Raw genomic sequence first — 22084 nt, forward strand, 5'->3', positions numbered from 1 at the left:
ACCTCTATTCTTAGCTGCACTGCTTTTACATGATAAGTGGGATTGCTTAGACAACAGGGAAGATAAATGCACGTGGTATTCCCTGTGTAGCACATGTGAAAACAGAGAGGTCCACTGGAACTGTTTTAATATCCAGCTAAATTACTCTTAATGAAAAACTAAAAATAAACAGCTCAAATCTCCAGCTCATGCTTCTCCTGAGCACCCACTTTCAGGTTGAGCCTGGCCTTGTGGAAGTCGGTAAGAATCTCTCAGATTGGAAAGGATCATCAAGACCATCAAGTCCAACCACCTACCACCAGTGTTGCTCGCAAAACCATATCCCTCAGTGCCACGTCTCCATGTTTCTTGAACACCTGAAATTCGTGTTGACCTAGAATCAACCCATTGAGGGATGCTGCCAAGTGGGCAAAGCGTACTCAAATGCCATGGCCCCTGTCTTGACTGGGCACCTTGAAGGGTACATGTGGGGGCCTGAGCTGGGCAGCCTCCCTGTGTGGGTCAGGGCTGTCCCTTCCTGCAGTGCCCTTCAAGGGGTTATTTTTCCACGAGCAGAAAGAATACAGAATGCATGCCAGCGTATCATTAAAAATTCCGTATCCTGCTTGCTTGGAATGCAGGCAGCGTGCACACAGAAGTGCGCTACAGCGATCCTCCGCGGGGGAACGGCGGCAGCGTGGTGGTGCCAGCAATAATTCCAGAGCAGCTAATTTAGTACCAGCAATTCCCAGTGGGTACCAGAAAAGCATTTTCTTCCTCCTCCTCCTCTGTTAACCAGGAAGATTTATTAGATTGGTTCTGCCGAATGGAAATCTTTAATAAAACTTAGACTGGGGCTGAAAAGTACAACAAGAACAGGGTTCTTTGTGGATATATTTTATTTTTTTCCTCTCCTTTCTAAATAAGTCCTTGTTCTTGAAGCACGTTGGCTCCTGTGCTTGCTGATGTACGGCACTGGCTGCAGGCTGATTCATTTCCTTGTCATGAAGTTTGTAGTGACCTGGGGTGCTGGCTGGGTCAGAACACGGCTCATGTGGGCAGCTGCTCCCCAGTGATGTTATTACACAGCTCCTTAATGGCCACGCACGTCTTGAGGCCACAGATGTGCCATTCTCACAGCACGCAGCGCTTGCAGTTGGGCCAGAAGGGAAAACCTACATCTTGCAGCATGTCTGAAGGAGATGCGTGGCTGGGACTGCGTGAAGCAGACAGCTGATGGGAACTGCAGCACCAGGCTAATAGCAATGATGGCTGCAGCAGTTTGCGACACGAAGGATTTCTGTGTGCATTAAGGCGTAACTGATACATACAGCACTTGAGCCATTACTGATGTGCAGAGGGCTTTGGAATAAAACATTGCTGGTTTTCAGCAACAAGTAACAATGCCACACAATGGTTTTGGATCATTAGCAGGGGAAAGTGCTCACGGAGTACGGGAGAGTCTAACTGGAGTTTGGCCAAAACACACTAATAATCCTGCTCCAAGAAGTGGCATGATAGCCTTCTAATTATCCATGACTAATCTGGACCCTCGTTTATCCATCTCATTGTAAAGCTGACACCTCTGGCAACCCGAGCTCGAGCTTCTTGCACATAACAGCCCAGCTGCTGACTGGCCACTAATAGCTATGAGCTCATGTGCTTCAGCACCCTGAGCACAACGATTCACCACCCTCCATCTCACAAACGTTCAGTGGGACAGTCCACTGTGAAGCAAGAGCTGTCCCCTTCCGTTAGACCTTTCTGAAGACTGAGGGCAAGAAAGAAACCCACTAATAAACACTGAGATTTTTCTCCGTCTTCCAAGCAAATTCCATCGATAAAGCTGATAATATTTAATAACATTTTTGCATCTGTTTTGAATAAATCAGTGACTCCTCGTGCACACAGGCACAAGTGAGGCAGGAAAGGAGCTTTGTTTGCAGCCTCAGAACATATTAAGTTTTGGTGAATCAAAACAACATGCTAATTCAGCCGCTTCAAATCTGTTTCACAACTCCAGACATTACAAGACAAGATTCTTTCTTCTTTTCTTTTCTAAGAGTTCCTGATAAGGCTGATGTGATCTTTCGAACTAAGCAGGAAATTTTAAAATAATAATAACAAACAAAATGAACAAACTTCGCTGGTACTCCCTCCACTTGGTGCTGTTGTAATGCCATCAATATTATGAGAGAGACGTGTTGGAGCTGGAGCTTCCAGGCACCCAACTTCACAAATGCCAAGAGCTGAGGCACTGATGTGGAATCACAGAATGGATTGGGACGGAAGGGACCTTAAAGCCCTCTTACGGCAGGATTGCTCCTCATCAGATCAGGCTGCCCAGGGCCCCATCCATCTTGGTCCTGAACACCTCCAGGAGTTGGGCATCCACAGCAGCTCCATCAGGAGACTTTTCAGTGAAAAGCAGAGGGCTCACAACACCCTCCACAGAAAGAGTGCCACCAAACCATGGCAGCTCATTCCACCATTGGCTCTGTAGCCACGGTTCCATGCTGGAGCCAAAGTGTGATACAGGGAGCGCTCACAGAGTCATTAAGTGTCAGAGCAGGTGGCAAAGCTGGTGATCACATGTGATCAAATATACTTTTTAAAAAGCAAAGTCAGTGATTCATTTGATCCATCAAGTTGTTGAATGGCCAACTGTCACAGAAATCATCTCTGCCACCTGTTTGCTTAAGCTGGGGAAGGTAGAGAAGAAATGTAAAGGATGTTGAGGTTACATAAGCACTCCAAACCAGTGACAGCCAGACCTCACCATCGTTTCAGGTATCTCAGCCTCACTCAGATGTTCTTAGGATTGCGCTGCACAGCTTCGTGGAGGTCAGCAGACAGGCTGGACTAGAGGTGGCTGTGTCAGGGGACAGTCATGGTGTGGTCCTCTGTTGTCCTTATGGTTTGGGCAGTCACAGTTGCTACTTTGGGTGAGTTGGCTGCAGGGTGATAGGTGAAGCCTCTACAGTGGTAATTACCTCGGAGTAGAAAACAGGGCTGTAATTTGCAAAATGCTGAAACGTATTTTCCTGGAAGGCATGGATAAAGCGACCTCCATTCCAGTGATGATTACCTTCACCCAGGGCACGCTGCTGGATGGGAGCAGGTCTGGCTGCTCTTTAGCTGGAGAGGTCACTGCTCTGGAGCTGCTGGGGGTTTGTGTCTTCTGCAGCGAGGTTATGTGGTGCGGAGCTTCGTTTCTGCCCAGGTTCTGACAACCCATAATCATTTTATCTCTCAGGATTAATGGCACCGAGCAATAAACTTGTATCCTAATTATTGTAATTATTTCTTTCTTCATACGTCAGCCTCAGTAATGATGTTTTTACAGCTGATGGGATGGAAGGGAGAAAAGAAATATTGTCACAGTAATGAAGAGAGAGCAATGAGCATTCTCCTTTTCATTCACTTTCCTTAGGGTTTTGAAGCCCACTTGAGTTTCCTGCCCCCTAAAGTCCCAGAAATTAACAGTGATTGCTCTAATATTGGAAAGTACCAGCAATCTAGGACTCAGTCCCTAATTGACCTTAAGTACCTGCCTCCTGCTTTAGCCCTGGAGATGCCTGAATATCTCCACATCCCCTGTGCACGTAAGTATTGGCTGCACGCTCCAGAACTGCCTATTTCTTGGTAGCAGGAGGAGCTCCCAGGCTTGGCTCACATGCAAAGTGCTATGCCAGTCTTACCTGTGGGAACTGTGTTTGGAAGGGGCTGAAGCTACTCTAATCACTATTAAAAATTCATAGTCTTTCAGAGGGTAGAGTTCAGCACCCATTTCTTCCCCAAAGCATCAGCACCGTTGTCAGAGACTGCAGTGTTCAACCGCTGTTTTCAGGCAGCAGTTGGTTGCAGTGCTGTGGCCTAGGTGGAGGATAAGAGCTGTGTTTGCCCACTCGCTGTAACCTCAAATGAAGAATTCAGGCTGAGGATGACCTGGGACACAGCCTGGGGAAGAGGTGCTGCAGGAACTGGAAAGGCCTCTGAGTTCAGAGCTCCCTCTGCCCATCTCCATCCCCATCCAGACCAAGTGCTCCCTTCCAACTTCCTTGGGCAGAGAGCAGCAAGTACGAGACAGACTCCTGCAAGTCAGAGTCAGCCGGGAGTTGACTTCTGAGCTGGTGTGAGACACCGGTGTGCCTGTATCAGTAAATTGCAATTCAGCTCAGGATCCTCACGGGCACCGTTCATCAGCACTGATGAAATGCCCCAGGCCCCAGGTTGCTATCTCTTACCATTTCCCCTTATTTATAATTCTGCATCCAGATCTTAGGGATGTTTTTTCTTTTTTCAGACATGTGTTTGATTTTCATGCTTAACCCAACAAAGTTGCTGAATTCATCCATTTAATAACTTTTTCTTCTGCTTTTGTTGAGGACTAACAATGCAAGGACTGAAAAGCACATCGTTACAGAACCACTGCAGCAAAACTGTGCTGTACTGCAGCCCATTCCTGACACTGGGTCTTCCTCCATCCCACCCCAAAAATATCTTAGTCCTAAACGTGGTTTCATTCAGGATTTTCTGGGCAGCTCTGCCTGCGCTCCCTCTATGCCACGAAGGATGCCAGGCCCCACCACAGCCCTGCTGGCTCCAGCTCTGCCTCTTCTGGAAATGGATTTGCTCTTCTTCAGAGCCATCTTTCAGGATGACACTTGTTTTCGTCAAGTCCTTGTTCTTCCCAATTTCTCCCTGACGTTTCAAAAATAATTACCAGTGGTTCAGTAAGTTCATTAGCAAACTCCCTTAAGACCCTGGGCTATGTATCATCCGGCCCTGCTGATTTGTGGATAGGCTCTAATCAAGTGCTTCAAGCCTCTCTCACCCTCCTCCTCCTTTCAGATTAAGTTATTTTGACAAGATTCTCATTATTTCCCATTTCCTGGTGGTATCCAGGGACTAGGCTTATTTGAGTCCTCACTGTTGTCATTGCGGGTTTATTTTTAACCTACAGCTCTGCTTCTTCACAAGGACATCAGAGTTTTGCATTCTTCAGAAACATTTTTTTTTTTCAGTGCTGTTGTAGTCTCAGTTCATCCTGGGTCTTAAAGGACTCTGGCTTTTGCCTTTGTTACTTTTCATTCTTTTTCCTCCCACTGTTCCAAAAACAGCCAAGAGACATAAATTTACTTTTACCAAGACTTAAGAGTTCACCACCCTTCTCCAGATTCTGAGATCAAGGCCCCCTTCTTCGCCACAATGAATTTGTCATCTTCCTCTTTTTCTGCCTGCATGAGCATGCTTCGATGCCCCCCTTTTTCTTCCACCTTGACATGGGTTTGAAAGCTGGGGCTGTTTACGATCTCCACACCATTTTAGTGGCCTTTTAGGCATCACAGAAGGGGTTGGGTTGGAAAGGACCTTAAAGTCCACCCAGCCCCAACCCCTGCTGTGGGCTGGTTGCCTCCCAAAACAGCTCAGGCCTCCCTGGGTCCATTCAACTTGGCCTTGGACATCTCCAGGGACGGGGCATCCACAGCTTCTTTGGGCAGCAGGGCCAGTGCCTCACCACCGTTCTTGCACCAAATCATTTTTTCTTACATACAACTTAAATCTCCCCTCTTTTAGCTTGACACCATTTCCCTTCGTCTTATCACAACAGAGTTCGTTGCTGTTGTTCAAAGTACAGACACTTACTCACCTAGAAGGAACATGAAAAGGATTTATTTAGGAGAGGGAAGGGGAAGAGAAATGTCCACGCAGCTTTACATAAATAAGAAATGTATTCATGCTTCACCCCGTGTTCAGAAACACTCGGGGCTGTTAAAACGTAAAAATAACTGTTTGGTCAATGACTAACTACAGCTTTCTTCTTTTAAAAAACTACAGCGCTGTGGTTCTCGATGGAAAGATCTACGCCACCGGAGGGATCGTTAGCAGCGAGGGACCTGCCCTGGGCAACATGGAAGCCTACGATCCTAAAACAAACACCTGGACACTTCTCCCAAACATGCCGTGCCCTGTTTTTCGACACGGCTGCGTAGTTATCAAGAAGTACATTCAGAGTGGCTGACAGAGCAAGGAGTTGGATGGAGAACTGCTTGTACCTGTTGAAAGCAGGCAAAGAGAATACTACTACTCATCACAAAAGCAGCACAGCCAGCCAGCGAACATATTGCTCTAAAGTCTTGAATAGTGTCTACATTGAATGTAGAAAAATCATCCTCACCTTTTGGTGAACAAGGAGCAGAGAGCTCCGTGCTATGTAAGATATTGTAACTTAAGAATACAAGTGTGTCACTAGATGTTATAGTGGCACTTGTTCTGGACGTCAGCTTTTGGTCAACCCAGGTGCAATAGAATTTCACATATTTTTTAAGCTGAGGAAGAGAGGAAAAAAAAATAATCTGCATTTTACTTCTAGAGCTCAAGCTTGATTCTTAAAATAACCGTGCAGATTAGTTTTACTATTACACTTTAGGCATCAATCTATTTGAAAGGTCAAAGTGTCCTTACCACTTTGATTCCTACATTTGTTTTTAACAAATACACGCTTTTCAATACCAATGACTGAGAGAAATCTTGTGTGACAAATGGCTTACCTTGATGTCAGTCTTCCATCAGGTGAAACGTGAAGTTCTCTAGAACAGAGCCCAAGAGAGGGACAAGGCAGGGGCTGGGGAAAAGAGCCATTGGTAACACAATTCCATGTAATACAGTGAAAGGAGGTCCGTTGGGCTGTGCGGATTTCTGCTCCCAGGGATGCTTGTGAGGGCACACGCACAGCTGGGGCTCCCGATGTTTTCCTCCCTGTTCTGCTGCTGAGCAAATGTTTCTGTGCCCAGTAATGCAACACGAAAAAGGTTTGGAATTCAGAGGCGTTCCCCGGATTGAACTGCACTCAGTTGTGCGGATTGGGATCACGTTGACACCCACCCAGCGTAGCGTGGGATTTCCACATTTCCAACAAGCAGAGGAGGAGTTGCCTCCGGTTGTGGCTACGCATTCGATTTCGGCTGTCCACCAAAATTCCTTACTCTGGGACGCCTGCCACTATCTCTTCTTTTTATGTAAAGTCTAAGAAGATTCTTTTTTCTTTTTTCTTTAAGGAAAAAAAAAAAAGTTTCCTTATAAGTGTGGAAATCTTACCTTATACTTATTTACAGATTTTAAACACACAAGTTGAAATCCCATGGTAGAAAAATGCATAGACTTAAGCCCAGTATAAGAAACTTTAAATGATTACTATGTAGAGTTGTAAGTATATGCACAGCACAGGGGTTATATTTTTATATATATTAAAATATTGTCTATCCAGAGAGCATTGTGATGTGGAAATTCTTTATAAATTTATACATAGAAGGATCAAATGGGAGACGGACTGGGTGATACAGAGGGGGCAGGGGAAAGACTCTTAAGGTTAACAAGTAGCCCCAAGCTAAGGATTGTCCAATTTCTTCCCAAGTAGAGGGAAAAAAGTTCCCATTCTTGCCTTTGCAGACCCAATGCCAAACACCATGCCGGTAATTCAAGCAAGAGTTCCTCTACAGGGTGTGGGTGAAATCCTACAGTCAATATCTGGTTGAATTTCATACCAAATACGTTAGCCTTTTTATACTGAGGGAAGACTGCCTGCAGCTTTGGGGAAATCGATGCAGATGGTTAGCTAATCATCTTATTTTATTAATAATCATTTATAAAAGAAAGAAATTTGTATCTTGCAGTATTTAAAGAAAAAAGTGCTCACGTCAGCTGAGTCAAGCTCTACAGCGACTCAAGTCTCTCATTTTGACAGTGAGGTTCCAGCCTTTGTTACGCAGTTGTTTTATTTATTCTTTAAAGAGAAAAAAATAAGCACAACAAAAAGTTATCTACTAGTATGTCATTTAAAGTATTTATGTCAAACAGGGTGCAAGTGTGAACCTAAGGATTGGAGCACAAGTTTCTAACTGCCTGGGGCAGGACTAATTTAGTGTTGGTGTGCGTCTGCCTCCAAAGGAGGTGCTGCCTGTCAGCAAGACCTAAACACATTCGACATTTCCAGTTTAGCTTATTTCTTCATTTTTCACACTGGAACAAAACTGGCTATTTCTGTGAATAATATTAAAAACAGGGTTATCTGTAATGGTATTGTATATAGTTTATGTTTACTGTTAAGTTCTTGTTATATTATAATAAATATATTTATAGATCTAGATTCAGCATCCAGATTGGATTAATTTTGTCACGAGTCACCAAGAGATACCTTTGCATTAATGATTACTTCCATTCCCATCCCAGTCATGGATGAAAGCTTTTCATTCCAGACGGTTTCTCTTGCAAATCCCAAAATCCACTGTCAACGTTTAAATGCTCAGCAGCTTCCCAAGTACCTCCATTCTCATTTTGGAAAAGGGACTTTGGATTTTATTCATCAAGACCGCTTCTTTTTCATCCTTTTATTCCCCTAAATTTACTATTATGCAAAGAACAAAAGGGCTCATGATAATTTAGGGAAAAATATATATATATATATATATATCTTGAAGCTTTATCTTAAAATGCCACTAAGTTGCTCTTTGCTTTTGTAAGGGAAGTTAGGATGTCTGAAAGATGAAAGCTGCTATGCCCTACCATCAGAATTCCTTCCCATTGCAGAGCAGGAGCTCTACAATTCACCGTCGGACACCGCTTCCAGGGAGCACTTAGGTACAGCCACGCGTGGCTTTGATGTTTCATTAGGGTGACATCTGGTAGCTGTAAAGCTGGATGGGGAACAAAGATGAGCCAAATATAGCTCATCTCAAAATACCTCTGCAGTGGAACATTGCGTCTGGATCTTAGGAGGTAGTATCTGTTATAGACATCAACAGAAATAAGCTAACATACATTGAGCATATCTAGACAAGCATTAAAGAGCTTGACTGCAGTTTTTAAACACTGCAGGCTGGGCTTAGCGGCTCAATTTGAACAGCCCATGAGGATTACTGAAAGCCATGTAATTCTGTATCAGCCAACCCTGCTGCAACAATCCAGACCAAGTGGAAGGAGTGGGCGACCACCGTCAACATGCAAAGGTGTCTGACTCAGCACTAGTCAGCAACACTTGGTAGGGAGAACAAGACACAGGCTGTTTGCTTTGCTTGTACCTGGAAATTGTTTTAGTTCCCCCTGGGAAGTTGGCTGAGGGGTTCACCAATAGAATCATGCATAGATTTGCTCAGAGATTTTTCTTCTTAAAAGGTGGAAGAAATTCCTGCTCAGCAGTATCAATAAAAACTCTTCTGTTCCTGATTCAGCTTCATGAAGAGGGCCATCGCTGAGTGGGCTCATTCATTGCTTTCTGCAAATCCCTGTTCCTGATGCTGCACAGGGTACCCGGCCTCTCCTGTTTCACCCAGCAGCAAACGCTGTGCTTGTTCAGCCTCAGTCACCCACCTGGCCACAGACTGCAGCGAGACCTTAAGGCTGAGCTTCGCCCAGCGCAATTGGATCAGCCTCATTAGTGCTCTCATTGCACCCCAGCTTGCTCCAGGTGTGAGCAGAGCACCCATGCCCAGAGCTGCGGGATTAATGCCAAGAGGCCTTCCAGTACATGATGGGAGCTTTAAGCAGCAGGGAGAGCGACTATGTGCACAGGCAGGTAGTGGCAGGACACAAGGGGAATGGCTTTAAACTGAAAGAGGGGAGATTTAGGTTAGATGTTAGGGGAACATTCTTTACTCAGAGGAAGGTGAGGCACCGGCATTGCCCAGAGAAGGAACGGCCTCGATGGAGGCAAAGGGATGTGTCTCCAGCATAGTGCTTCCATCCCCCATCACCTGAAGCAGGACAGCCATACCAGAGCAGAAACACCATTCTTCCTCTGAAAAGCTGATCTGTTGGAGGCACAACTGAACATTGCTGATGAAAGCTTTTAGTACTTCCTGTTTAGCTAGCAGATTTCTTACACAGTAACAAATCCCAATTTTCTTCATCTAAAATTCCATTTAAATCAGTACCAGCTCTACACATGGAATTAAATGTTTTGGCTCAGTTACTACCTGGGAGAAGGAAGCTCCAGAGCTGTCATCAAGTCAAATCTGCCTCTGAATTTTTCATTAGTGGCAGTCTCTACAATAAAGGTCTGAAAGGCTGCCTGCTGGTTTTAATTTCATCATCTGTTCTTTTTGACTGACAATCTCCTTCCCTTCAGAGCTCAGATCCCCCATCTCACACAGTGAGATTCATCCTGGCAACGACATCAAACTCCTTTTCTACCTGTCCAGAGAGCAGCACTCATAACCCTGGGTTTTCAAGAGCTTGACAGAAAACTCCAGCACACTGCTTGTAAGCAGAGCAATTAATACAGAAGCAGGAACTGTGATGAGGGGAAATTTAGGTCAGATGTTAGGTGGAAATCCTTTACTCAGTGCCCTGGCACTGCTGCCTAGAGAAGAGTGGTGCCTATTCCTGGAAGTGCCCAAGGCTGTGGATGGGCCCTGGGCAGCCTGAGTTGATGGGGGGCACCCAGCCCACGGCAGGGTTGGGGCTGGATGGCCTTTCACGTCCCTCCAACCCAATCCTGTGATTCTATCATCAAGGACTGCTGAAAGCCACGCTCTGCTCCACAGACAATACGCACACCTCCTCTGCTGTATGGCATCAGCGACTCTTCCTCACGTTTTTGGGACTAAAAAGAAGTCACCACTGACAAAAGCTTCAGCTCATCCCTTTTCCCCACCCTATAAAAAGCATAGTTTTATAATAGCTCTTACAGGTACCAATTTCTCTACAATTTTGGGAACCTGACTGAAGCAGTCCCTCATTTGTAATACAACGGCCTCGTGCTGGCAGACAGCATCAGAGGAAGGATCAGTGAACTGAATCTGAAGGTGATGCACCAAATGTTTTAAGCCGTTAGAACATAATGCTCATTATGCTCTGCCAGAAACATTGGCCCTCCACGCAAGTAAAAATAATCAGCTCTTGCAAAGCAAGCCTGGACTTCAAGACCCACTGGAATTTCTGTAGCCATTCTGTTTCCATTAAAAGAGATCGTCTTTTAATAAGTTATTTACTTCCATGTCCAATGAATGCATTGTTCCATTACAGTGTTCCATTACTTGTTGACACCAAGTTCAATTTTACCTACTTCAATTTATCCTCAGCCTTTCTGCAAGCTGCCTGTTTATGTGTTGGAACGTACAAATGTCACATACAGCCTTGCCAGGGAAAAGGAGGATAGAAATGTGGCAGAGGGCGTTATGGAATGACTCACACAGTTTCCCATTCAGAAAGACACATCCTATGGGGATTAAGATATCATTTCCAGACTGCATACTACCTGCAAAGGTAGCCCAATGGCTTTCTCTAGTAGACAACAGTTTTCAAATTCGGGAAGGAACTTACACCAATCCACTTCAAGAAAGCCTTAAATGTCTTAGCCCTGCTGACAGTCATTTTTAATAACACTTGGAATACCTGGGTGTTTCAGAAAGAGTGCTGAAAATACAACAGTTGTCAAAGGGGCATGCTAAAGGACTGAGTAATTATAGGGCACTCACCTGACATCAATCTCAAGCAAAAATGGAAAGATGGTATCTGACTAAACTGATCACAAATCAAAGAGGCGAGAATAAGCATGATGATTTTTGAGAAAATAGGCCGTATCACACAAACCTGATTTCACTCTCCGTCAGGATTACACATTTGATTGATCAAGTAATAGATTTTCAACAGCATGTGACAAAATACTTCATCTTTCTCACTGTACAGCATCCAGACAGAAAATAATTAGCGGGTTAAGAATAGGTAGATCGAGGAATATCTATTCTGCTCAAGTACTTCCCATTTGGTATTGACTGAGTATTTCTAGTGGGGGCTTTGTGAGGATCCTCTTCTTCCAAGTTTTGAAAGCATAATGTTGAAATAACTCACTAGCCATGGGCCTTTGGAAGGATAGATAAGCAGAGGAGAGAACAAGGACCAAACAAGCCAAAAGCCTTCTGGTGGCTCCTCTCGATAGCTGGGACCACTAAAGCAAACCTTGTTTTCATAAAACTGAAGAGAATCTCAGAGAGGTGGGAGTGAGGAATTCTGACATTCAGGCTGGAGCCCAGCGTCGTGAGAAGCAGCAAACTGGACAAGAATCGAGCAAGAAAAGCTCCTAGTCCAATTTCAAAGTATAAAAGGACTGCATTGATTTTTGGATGTCTAAAGAGGGGATCGGTGAGTGGGAATCTGCAATTTTAGTTCTAAATATAGCACTGGTGGGACCATTGCTGGAATATCACATCCATTTCTACTGTGAACAAATGTTTCAGGAGATGTTTAAAAATTGACGTGCTACAAAAAGAGTTACAAAGATGACTTAAAGGCTGGAGCAAAGGCAGCGAGAGCCACTAAAGAGCTCATTCTGCTCTGCAAAAAGGCAGAGAGGCTCCAAAACTATGCTGCAGTACTATCTTTGGGGAGTGAGGGAGAAAATAGATATGAAAAGTTCATTTAATCTAGAAGAAAAAAATAAGGACAAACTGTAAGTAGAAGCCAGATAAAAGCAAATGAGGAATAAGGCATGGTTCTGGCAGTGAGCTTAACCTCTCAGTGAAAAGCTCTAAGCACGAGGCAGATGTACAAACTCTCCAATCAAGGTTCTGTTTTGCCCAACAGGAATTAGGAGATACTGGGCACTGGATCATTTGTAGCAGAGCATCAGATTCAACACACATGCTTTCTGCTGATGCTGCACTGTGTGAGTGGACCTGAACTTCTCTAACAAATGGTGAAATATTTAAATCATCATTTGCTGTCAGAGCTACGAGTCGCATCCATTTCCAAAATTTATTCACAAGTACTGAAGAGGTTTAATAGCTAAGATTTATGCTCAATTTGTGATTTGGCGCTGTTTCTGAATCTTAGGAAAATGAAGGGTTTTTTTTAATCTTAAAATAAAGCTTTCTGCCTTCCGCTGAAATTAAGAGGACAACTCCTAAGCACTCCAGCCCTGGTATAAGGCTAACCATTCATTTTAAAGCTACTGTACATGGAGTGTTTCATGCACATGTAGTCTTATATGCTTACATTCCTGGTACTCAAGATGCCTACACAAAACAGTATTACTCAACTGATACTAACCAGCACATTGAACACATAACATATCCTTCACCCAATCTAAACTTTTTATGCTGTCAGAGAATCACAGAATTGTGTGCTTTGGAAAGAACACTTAAAGGTCATCTAGTCCAACTCCCCTGCAGTGAACAGGAACATCTACAGCTCAGTCATTTTGCTGAGAGCCCCATCCAACCTGACCCTGAACGTCTCCAAAGATGGGGCACCCACCATCTGTCTGGGCAACCAGTTCCAAAATCAGGTACTGTTTTCTTCCAGCCAACTTCCACGCAGCAGGTGTCCTACAAGATACAGCCAACACAGTATGAGAATGTAAGCAAGCTTTCTATGACAAAAACAGAGCTGGGGTTTAAGAGATACTGAACAGTTCCTCAGATGAAGCAACATTAGTTTACCTCCCCTCAGAAAAACTCAGTTTCTTAGCAAATTCATTCACTCAACACTCAAATGCAATATATTTTCAAGGATTTTCTATGTTTTTGCCTATGCTTTACATCCTTTACTAAGTATTTCAAAGGAAGGCCCTTTGAAACTTCTTCACATTTCCTTCCTCCCAATCTAGAGCTGAAGGGTATTGGTCTTCTACAGATTCCCTCTACTGCCATGCACAGCCAGACACCTCTAGGTCATAGCAAACGTGAAATTTCACAGTGATGCAAAGGCTTTTTCATCACAGGGACTAAAGCTCCACAAAAAAAAAAACAAGATGACAAATGGTGTGAGCATTCTCAGCAGCCATACAAATTCCTGACTACTACAAGACAGAAGTGAACACCACAAAACAGGAGAGGAACCCATCACAACATGAACATCTCAACTTTGGCAGTGTGCCCACACACCCTAAGAGCTGCAGCACTGATGTCCGAAGTGCAGACTGAATGTGAGGAGTCTTCTAGCACAGACTAATCCAAGAACACCTTCTGTACTTGAACCCTGAAAGCACCTTTATTCCAAATCAGCATCCAGTCATTAGCAAACCTTGATAAGGATGGCCAGGTTTACAATAACATTCCACTGAGATTTTAAATCTCAGCATCTTGTCATATTTTTTTAACGTATGGTAACTCTCCACTACCAAAGTGAGGCTTCATGTAGCATAACTCAAATACATCCCAAAAATAAATGGAATTTAGTAGTAGTTGCATACATTTCCTGGCATTTGGTTAAACTGAAATATACTCCCTATGCAAATGATAACTCTATAAAAAAAAAATTTACTCACCTAGAAATTGAATGAGGCTGAATTAATTGAAGTTAAAGTTTATAATCCCTGATTTTTACATAACAGTTACATGACCACAAGTGATGCATAAAAGGGGGAGAAAAATGAAGTGTTTAACTTCATTAATCAGTACATAAGTTTACTGATTTGGCTTTCAGTATTTAGTCACATGCAGCGCCAGCTTAAAACTCCAAATACTGCAAGTCCTGAACAAAATCCTCCCTGAAACAGAGAACAAAAGAATGTCGTTTTTAATTTATTTAAATAAAATATTTGAGCAGCTTAAAGAAAAAGGAGATGTGCAGCACTTCAAATTTAGAGCAATATAGGAAAATGCATGTCTGCATTTTTTGCACGTCTGCAAAACCGCACTAAATGCGGAAAACAACAGAAGAAGCAAGCAGGCTTGAGCAGCACACATTGGACAAATAAGGGTGCTGCTCCAGTTTTTATTCAGGCTTTACTAACAGCACATGAAATTCAACTACTGCTCGCTAATTCATGCTTCTGAAGTACCAGAGATCACTAATTTTCCAAGAAATGTTTTTCCAACGTCCCAATAAAGCACGGTTTTGTCTCTTTTGAATGCTCATCTTTACCACCACTGCCAGAAATTAGGCCTGCCACTGTTCTCTCCATTAAGGTGGCCATCACCACTCACGAAAACAGAATCACAAGAGCAAGCCCTCAGCTCTGCACTCTTTGATCAGAGCCTGCAGACTCCCTGGACAGTGTTAGGTGCCTGTAGGGCAGCAAGTCTCACAGCCTTTAGATCCAACAGACCTATCCATGCTGACACAGAATGAGCCCAGGCTCCAACCGATCACCTCGTTCACTGAGTGCTTTCCCACATTCTATGTAATATCTAATTGTGCAGTATTTAAGAGTCAAGTCAGGCATGGAAAAAGTTGCTACCCTCTTAACTTATAGGGTATCTTCCAGGAACCCTATAGTTTGAGGAACAGAGAGGAAAACAGGAAGAAGAGCCAACGTTGTTTACGTCTTCCCCCTCAAGAGAAGCCCTACCAGATCTGTGCAACAACTCGTCACGCTCTGTGCCACATCACACAAGTTACCAACACTTAGCTCTGGAAAAATTGCCAATGTAGATCTAACACAAGTGAGATGTGTGTTGATCCTGAACTTCCATAACCTCTGACAGTTTTATTAGATATAAATCATCTTTTTCTTAAAAAAAAAATAAAATAAAAAATAAAAATAAAATTTTAAAAAAGTAAGGATAACTATGATATATAAGGAAGAATGAGAGAGTGTTTCCTTAAAGACCTCTAACTAGAAATTCTGGTATGATCTGCATGCCATAAGCAGCCCTGGGTGTCTTCCCACAACTCAACATGAAACATTTCCTAAGCATGGAGCTTAAACTCATAATTACGTTATTCACCCGCCAACGTACAATGCTAATTTCCCTTCTTCAGTCAAAATTAATCAGGACTTTGATGGACAAACACTGAAAGCAGGAGTCACACATTAAACCACTGCAAACAACAGCACAGCAAGATCCCAGAGTAAAACATGTCACCTGCGACCACCAGGGAAGTCTGTACAAAAGGTCTGCAACCAGCTAAGAGGCAGAATTGCTTTTAAACACAACGTTCTTGAAGGAACTAAAGCTGTGTTTTCTTGTCATCTTTATTCAAGTATTTCACAGCAGTTATATTACAAATTACAGTAAAATGTTCAAAATTTCCAGAAGTTCAAAAAATTAAATAACTTACTTCAAACTAACGTAAAATGAAGTCAAACTGCAAAACATCAATTTGAACACAGTTCTGAATAAAACTATAGAATTCAAAATATACCATAGTTGATGAAGGAAGTCTACTTAATCCACCAAGTAGACACACGTTAATGAAACCAAACAGGACTCCCCAATGTCTAAATAACCCAATGTACAAGATACAAAAGATGCAAGTACAAGCCCAAATTCAAGCTTATGTTGTGATTACAAAATAAAAAATAAAATAAAATAAATGACTATCAGCTGCAGGACCTGCCATTCAGGAGACTGAAGGATAAGCCACAGCTGACCCACCAACCCACCAAAACAAAAAAAACAAAACAAAAAAAGGAAGACAGGATATTACAAAAAACAGTAATCCTATAAATACATTGGCATATGAGGAAATCAAGTAACAATACAGCGGACACAAAACAAAAAATAATTAATCACAGGTGAGATTCAAGCTTGCAAATACAATCAACTCCATAGCCATCAACTCCACCCAAGAGCAACTCCATCACCTCCAGTACAACCCCGCCAGCCCCACAGAGAAACCTCCTCTCTCATGGGTGGCCACATTTCATTGACCCCAGGACTCACACAGGAGTTTATTTGCAATTTTCACAATAAGAAACAAGGAAGAGAGGTCAATTTGTACAAATTCTTGCCAGTGCTATGTGGCAAAAAATAAAAAATAAAATAAAAAATAAAAACATACAAAGAGTAAACAAGTTTAGACCACATGGATAGATTAACAGCTGCTTTAACTCTAGAACCACCAGACATCTGTAAAGGAAAACAAAACTGAACTGTGGTTATTTGGGCTACGAAGGCGGGTATATCATTTTATGTAAGCTGTCCACTATCACATTTGAAACCAGCTACTTTTCTCTAAACAACATGGCAGCTCCCAAATTAGCAGAGCTGCCTCTTAAGATTTTTCCCAATCAACAACTGACAGTAAAAATTTTCCTTTAGAAACATGACTTTTCAGAACCATTTTTAATGCCAGGCATTAGCTTAAACTTGCATTTTACACTCAATGGTGATTAAACTTCTCAACTGTTTTAATTCATATAAATTTATTATCGTCTTAAAAATGTATGCAGTTTTATCTTCCACAAGTGCTGCTGTTACTTGAACAAAAACTCCTTTGAGTAAGTGAAACTGGAATAAATATTTTTAAAAAATTCTGCAGCAAGAACCTGAGACTTGCAAAAAACCCTTTTATCAGAAACTTGCTACAAAAAATCTGCTACATTTTATTTAATCAAATCTTAAAGTTTGTAACAATTTCCATCAAAATACAAAATGCTGTTAATGTACCAGACACAAAAATATCTCAAACAGGTATGACGCTAATAAATACTAAACAAAACATGAAAAAAAATCCCCTAAACAAATCTGAGATCAAAGAATCTCATCTAAATGTGTTTTTCTGCTTGTTTTTGTTGTTTTTAATCGCACTTTCCCACCTAAAAAATACAGCGATTCTGCATGGGTTGCATTTAGGTGTAACTAGATGTACAAGAATACCTAAAACCTTTTTCTGCCATTAGCTACAAAGAAAAACAGTGGCATTCAGGGGAGAAATAGTTCCAAGACAGAATTATGTTGAATTATAATATACAAAGCACTTTGGATTACTGCAGTAGCCCAAGGCCCGTGTTTGTTTCTCTGCAGTGGTTTACTACTATTAGCCATAGAGGTGGAGACAAGTACCTTAGCTTCAGCTTCTAAATGGGAGCAGAGTGATTACAGTCCTCAATAAACACTGTTGGTAACTAAAATACAAAAAGCTGAGGTAGCTCAGTATCTCTGCAGTAGTCCAAGACTGTTTTCTCTAATTAAAAACTAATCACACTGTGTTGCATATTTCTGGAAAGACACTTCTGCAGCTACGTAGGGATATGATGGATGGTTAGAGACAGTAACACCAGCCAACTTCTCTACAACAGTTTCCACTTACATTTGAAAGAAATCAGCCCAGGTAACATCTTAACACCGAGCTCGTGACAAAACTTTTTTCTTGAAACTGCCTAGACTGTTCTCTTCAGTTTCCAGAGAGGAAAGATTCTGAACTACACAAATCAGACTGGAGAACTGTGGTCCGAACAGATCGATTTGAAAGGCTGTCCTCCAGTCTCCTGACATTAACAGTGCTTTGCATTGACTGAGTCGTGAAGCCTAGTTTAAGTTTTACTTTCAGGTGAGCTTGGGCTCCAGGACTTTGACCGACATCTTCTTATCTGCACTGCACAGTCCAAGCTATATCACAAACACAGAAACCTGCCAGTATTAAACTGGCTTTTCTTAAAGAAACTCTAGATGGACAACAAAGGAATGGTGGGAAAACGCTTCACTTTTTAGCAACACAGAGGAGTTTCACTGTGTAACTTGTTTCTAAAACAAGTCTGTATCAATGAAAAAGAAATTTCACCATTTTGGTAAAGTATGTGGCTTTTTCAGTGTGTCTTAGTTTAGTTCTGTAGAGTAAGACAGGCATTATAGAACCATAATACTGGCTGCCATCCAATGAAGAGAATACAAATATGATCTACAGATCATCATTCTGAAGAGAGCTTTCTAACATTGCCATTTGCTATAATCCAAACCAATTGATTAGCCTTATCTTTCTCAATTGACTAAAAGGCACATAATAGGCAGTTCTAGAGAGCCTCATCTTCAAATTACTGTACATCCAGTTACTCAAGATTCCTACCACAATGCATCATTGCCTTCTTTAGAACAGATTTTTTTGTCCATTGCCCCAGAGAAGAGAAAGATTGGAAAAAAAAAATAAAAAAGGTTGCCTGTTTAAAAATATTCAACTTAGATCTGCTCTTTTCAGTTCTCTCGCGTATGTTGGTCTCCACTTTGCCTGAAGTTTCACCAGAGAAAATGCATGTAGAGTGAACAAGAGCAGAAGAGAGAACAGTTTCTGTAGCACCAAAAATCTCCAAGCTGTGGCATTGTATTCTTTATTTATATCAGATACAACTATTTGAAGTTCCGTTTGGTTCTTGTAGGCTGGTTGGTTTCAGGTACCTGAGACAATAGCACCAAATTCAACAGAAAGAAAAAGAGAGAGCACTTAAGACCAAGGCTCTGCACATACTTGGTGCAAATGGAAACTGAATGGCTCAGAGGACTGCTCTCCCATGAGCAGTTTAAGAGAGGACAAACCCACCCATCTTGAAGAGTTCACAGGAATGTTTCAAACACATGAACTGTTCTTTCCATCTCCTGCAAAAAAAAAAAAAAACCCACAGAACTTCAATTAAACACAAATATAGAGAAAGACAAAAATAAAGTTATATTACATCATCATATTCACTGAGGCATCACTGTTTCTTTTCTTGAAATCCAAACAAGTAACTCACAGGAAAACAGATGTTTCTGTTTATTAGTTCTCATCTGCTAGCAAAAGATGGTGAAAGAGGACACACTACTTAGGAAATCTTAATGCAGAAAAGCGCTCCAATATTAGAATTCATGAGAAAACCCAAGTCTAGTAGAGTCATGTATATAATTAAGGTACTTGATAAGTATTATTAGGAAAGCACTGTGATAGCACACTGCATGAATCCAGGTTTTACTGCACATTCGAACTACTGGTATTTTGACTGTAAACACTTAACTGCATGGTTTGGAGAATCAAAGAAAGGATCTGTCTCTAAAGATCTTCTGCATAGAAGTCTTTTTAATCTACATAATATTCGGCACAAACTTCCAGCACACTTTTGGGTGAAGGGGGCAGAGGAAGAGTATAAAATTGGTTTAAAGTATTTTGCAGGACAATACCCTATGCTACGGCCTCTCCAGATTTTGTAATAAAATATTCATGGAGAAAAGTATTCGGGGTTCAGGGTTCCAATTAGAAACTAGCAATTGTTGTCTCTTTATCAGCAGCTGAATCCCAAAGTTGACCTAAACTATTCAGCAGCTAGAACAATGTTGCTGGAGGGAAAGCATGTCCAGAGTTATGATCAGTCTACATCAATGGTGAAATGACCCACTTATTCCTGATGTAGACAGAAGGCCTTTGAAATGAAAACACTTTAAAAGGAAATGCTGTCAGCAGAGCAGGCAACTGGCCTACATCACACTGTTCAAGACTTTCCCAAGACCATCAAGAATTTATTTTCCAACTTAGAAAAAGCTTGCATACTTTCAGTTTTGTGGGAAAGTCCCAAACAGCAAACTGCATGGAGATACTCTTTTGGTTTTTTGCTTAATAACGCAAATGCAAGCAGGGGCACAAGAAGCAACTGTAAGCAGCCTCTAACTTCAATGTTATTTGTTTCCAAATTTAGCAGCATTTCTGGCACAGGAATTAAATTATCCCCATCAAACAAATGTTGGGGGGAAAAAAAATCTGCCCACAGTTTAAACTTATGGTTCCAGAAGATTAAGTATTTTCACCTAAGTTGAATAACATAATGCAAATCAGTGAAGAACAAGGAAAGGGATGTTCAGACTGATACATTCACTTACTAGGAGGGAAACCTAATCTAGGGAATGGTGTCCCAGTGCAGGACAGGAAAGTTGGACAAGATTATTTTTAAAGGTCCCTTCCAACTCAAACCATTCTATGATTCTACCCATAAAGCCTTCCCAACATTATTTTTACAGACTTCCATATAAAATAGCTACAATCAAGCTTGTTTATCAGTGCTGCACAAGAATAATGAAAATTAAGCTATTTAGTTGGAATAACATTTTGAAAGCCAAGATGATCACCTGAAAGCTCCTGTTTCTGTTCCATTCTTACTCTGCTAGCAAATGCACCTAAATGCTGCTGCATTCTATCCTCCTTTTCCTCTATCTTTTAAATTAAGTTCTTAATCCTTTTCTGAGGAAAGTATAAATAGAGACAATCTCTGTTTAAGTCATGACTATGCTACACTTTCTTCTGTCCATAAATACACACCTTCCTCTACATCTACCTTAAAGCTCTTATGTACTAATACAACAATAAAGTCATAGATTACTGTTCTTGGAAAACCAGTCTCACAGAAGTCAAATAAATAAAACAAACTGTACAACATCACCTCTAGAAGTTGTGATTTGTCATAGTCTCTACGATGCCTGTAGATGCATTGGCTGAGGAGCGAATACAATCTCTCAAGTTGGTCAACAGTCAAGTTGTCACTTTTCTTAACCACTAAATAAAGCAGTTTCTGTTGGAACAAAGGGTGAAGTTTAAAGAACTTTTATAATCTTTTCTTCTTTTGCTTTTCTTTCTTTTTTATTTCTTTAAGGACAAATTGGAGAAATTTGCTTCTAAAACTCTACTTTGCAGAGATACATACAAGTAAAATGGACCAAATCTGGCTATTATTAAGGCCAGTGCTTCCATATTAATTCAACAGAACTCAGCGTTTATCTTTCCTTCTGTATTTACACCCACGCTTTTCTCAGTGTTTATGCATAGCATAACCAGTGCATTCTTCGTTCTTCTTGGAATTATACTTAATCCTATTGCATCTTGGTTATTATTGTTGTTGTTTATGAATAAAGCAAACCACAAAAGGTGTCTTGAGAGGTGAACACTCAAGAACTTGTGTTGACATGAAATTTTAAAAGTACCAAATGGAAACACATCTGGAATTCCACAAATGTCAAACAATGATACAATAAAAAGCATCTGTAGGGAAAACGTGTAAAACTGCTGATAAACAAATGATGCAAAAAGCAAAGGAGTTTAAATTTCTTCATAGGTCAAACTAGCTTCTACCACAGAAGATGGCAAAATCTGTTTTAACTTTGCTTAAATTTAGACAGAAGTGAAACAAAATTAACTAGCAGAGGTTTGACCTGTAGCACCAAAACATTAGCACAAATTCCAATTTACTTTCCAATTCCTTAACAATCCTTTCCACCAAGTATACACCCATGGGACAGGAAATTATATGTTAACTCCTAATTACCAGGCACCCAGCAGTTTCTCAGTTACTGACATGCAATTAGCACATAAGAGTATCATCAAAAACAACAATTAAAATAATGGACTGCCATGTCATTACTGTATTTGTAAAGGTAGTAATAATGGGACAATAAGGTTTCAGCAGTTTCATTAACTTTTCATCCAA

General features: G+C 41.5%; 2 protein-coding genes across 7 annotated transcripts in view; one reads left to right on the plus strand and one right to left on the minus strand.

The window, feature by feature from the left end:
* The window catches only part of KLHL29 (kelch like family member 29), a 331742-nt gene extending 323609 nt beyond the window's left edge, over positions 1-8133 (plus strand). For all 4 annotated transcript variants that reach the window (XM_031552616.1, XM_019613317.2, XM_010707983.3 and 1 more), the window contains one exon: positions 5821-8133. In XM_031552616.1, coding sequence (XP_031408476.1) covers positions 5821-6004 — 184 coding nt within the window. In that variant the 3' untranslated portion in view covers positions 6005-8133. The remainder of the gene's footprint in view (positions 1-5820) is intronic.
* Positions 8134-15882: 7749 nt separating this feature from the next.
* Positions 15883-22084, minus strand: part of ATAD2B (ATPase family AAA domain containing 2B) — a 71881-nt gene continuing 65679 nt past the window's right edge. For all 3 annotated transcript variants that reach the window (XM_010707985.3, XM_010707986.3, XM_010707984.3), the window contains 2 exons: positions 21044-21172; positions 15883-19235 (listed from right to left, as the gene is read on the minus strand). In XM_010707985.3, the coding sequence (XP_010706287.1) occupies positions 19194-19235; positions 21044-21172 (171 nt within the window). In that variant the 3' untranslated portion in view covers positions 15883-19193. The remainder of the gene's footprint in view (positions 19236-21043; positions 21173-22084) is intronic.

The sequence above is a fragment of the Meleagris gallopavo genome, chromosome 2 (genome assembly GCF_000146605.3).
Source record: "Meleagris gallopavo isolate NT-WF06-2002-E0010 breed Aviagen turkey brand Nicholas breeding stock chromosome 2, Turkey_5.1, whole genome shotgun sequence".
Lineage (NCBI taxonomy): Eukaryota > Metazoa > Chordata > Aves > Galliformes > Phasianidae > Meleagris > Meleagris gallopavo.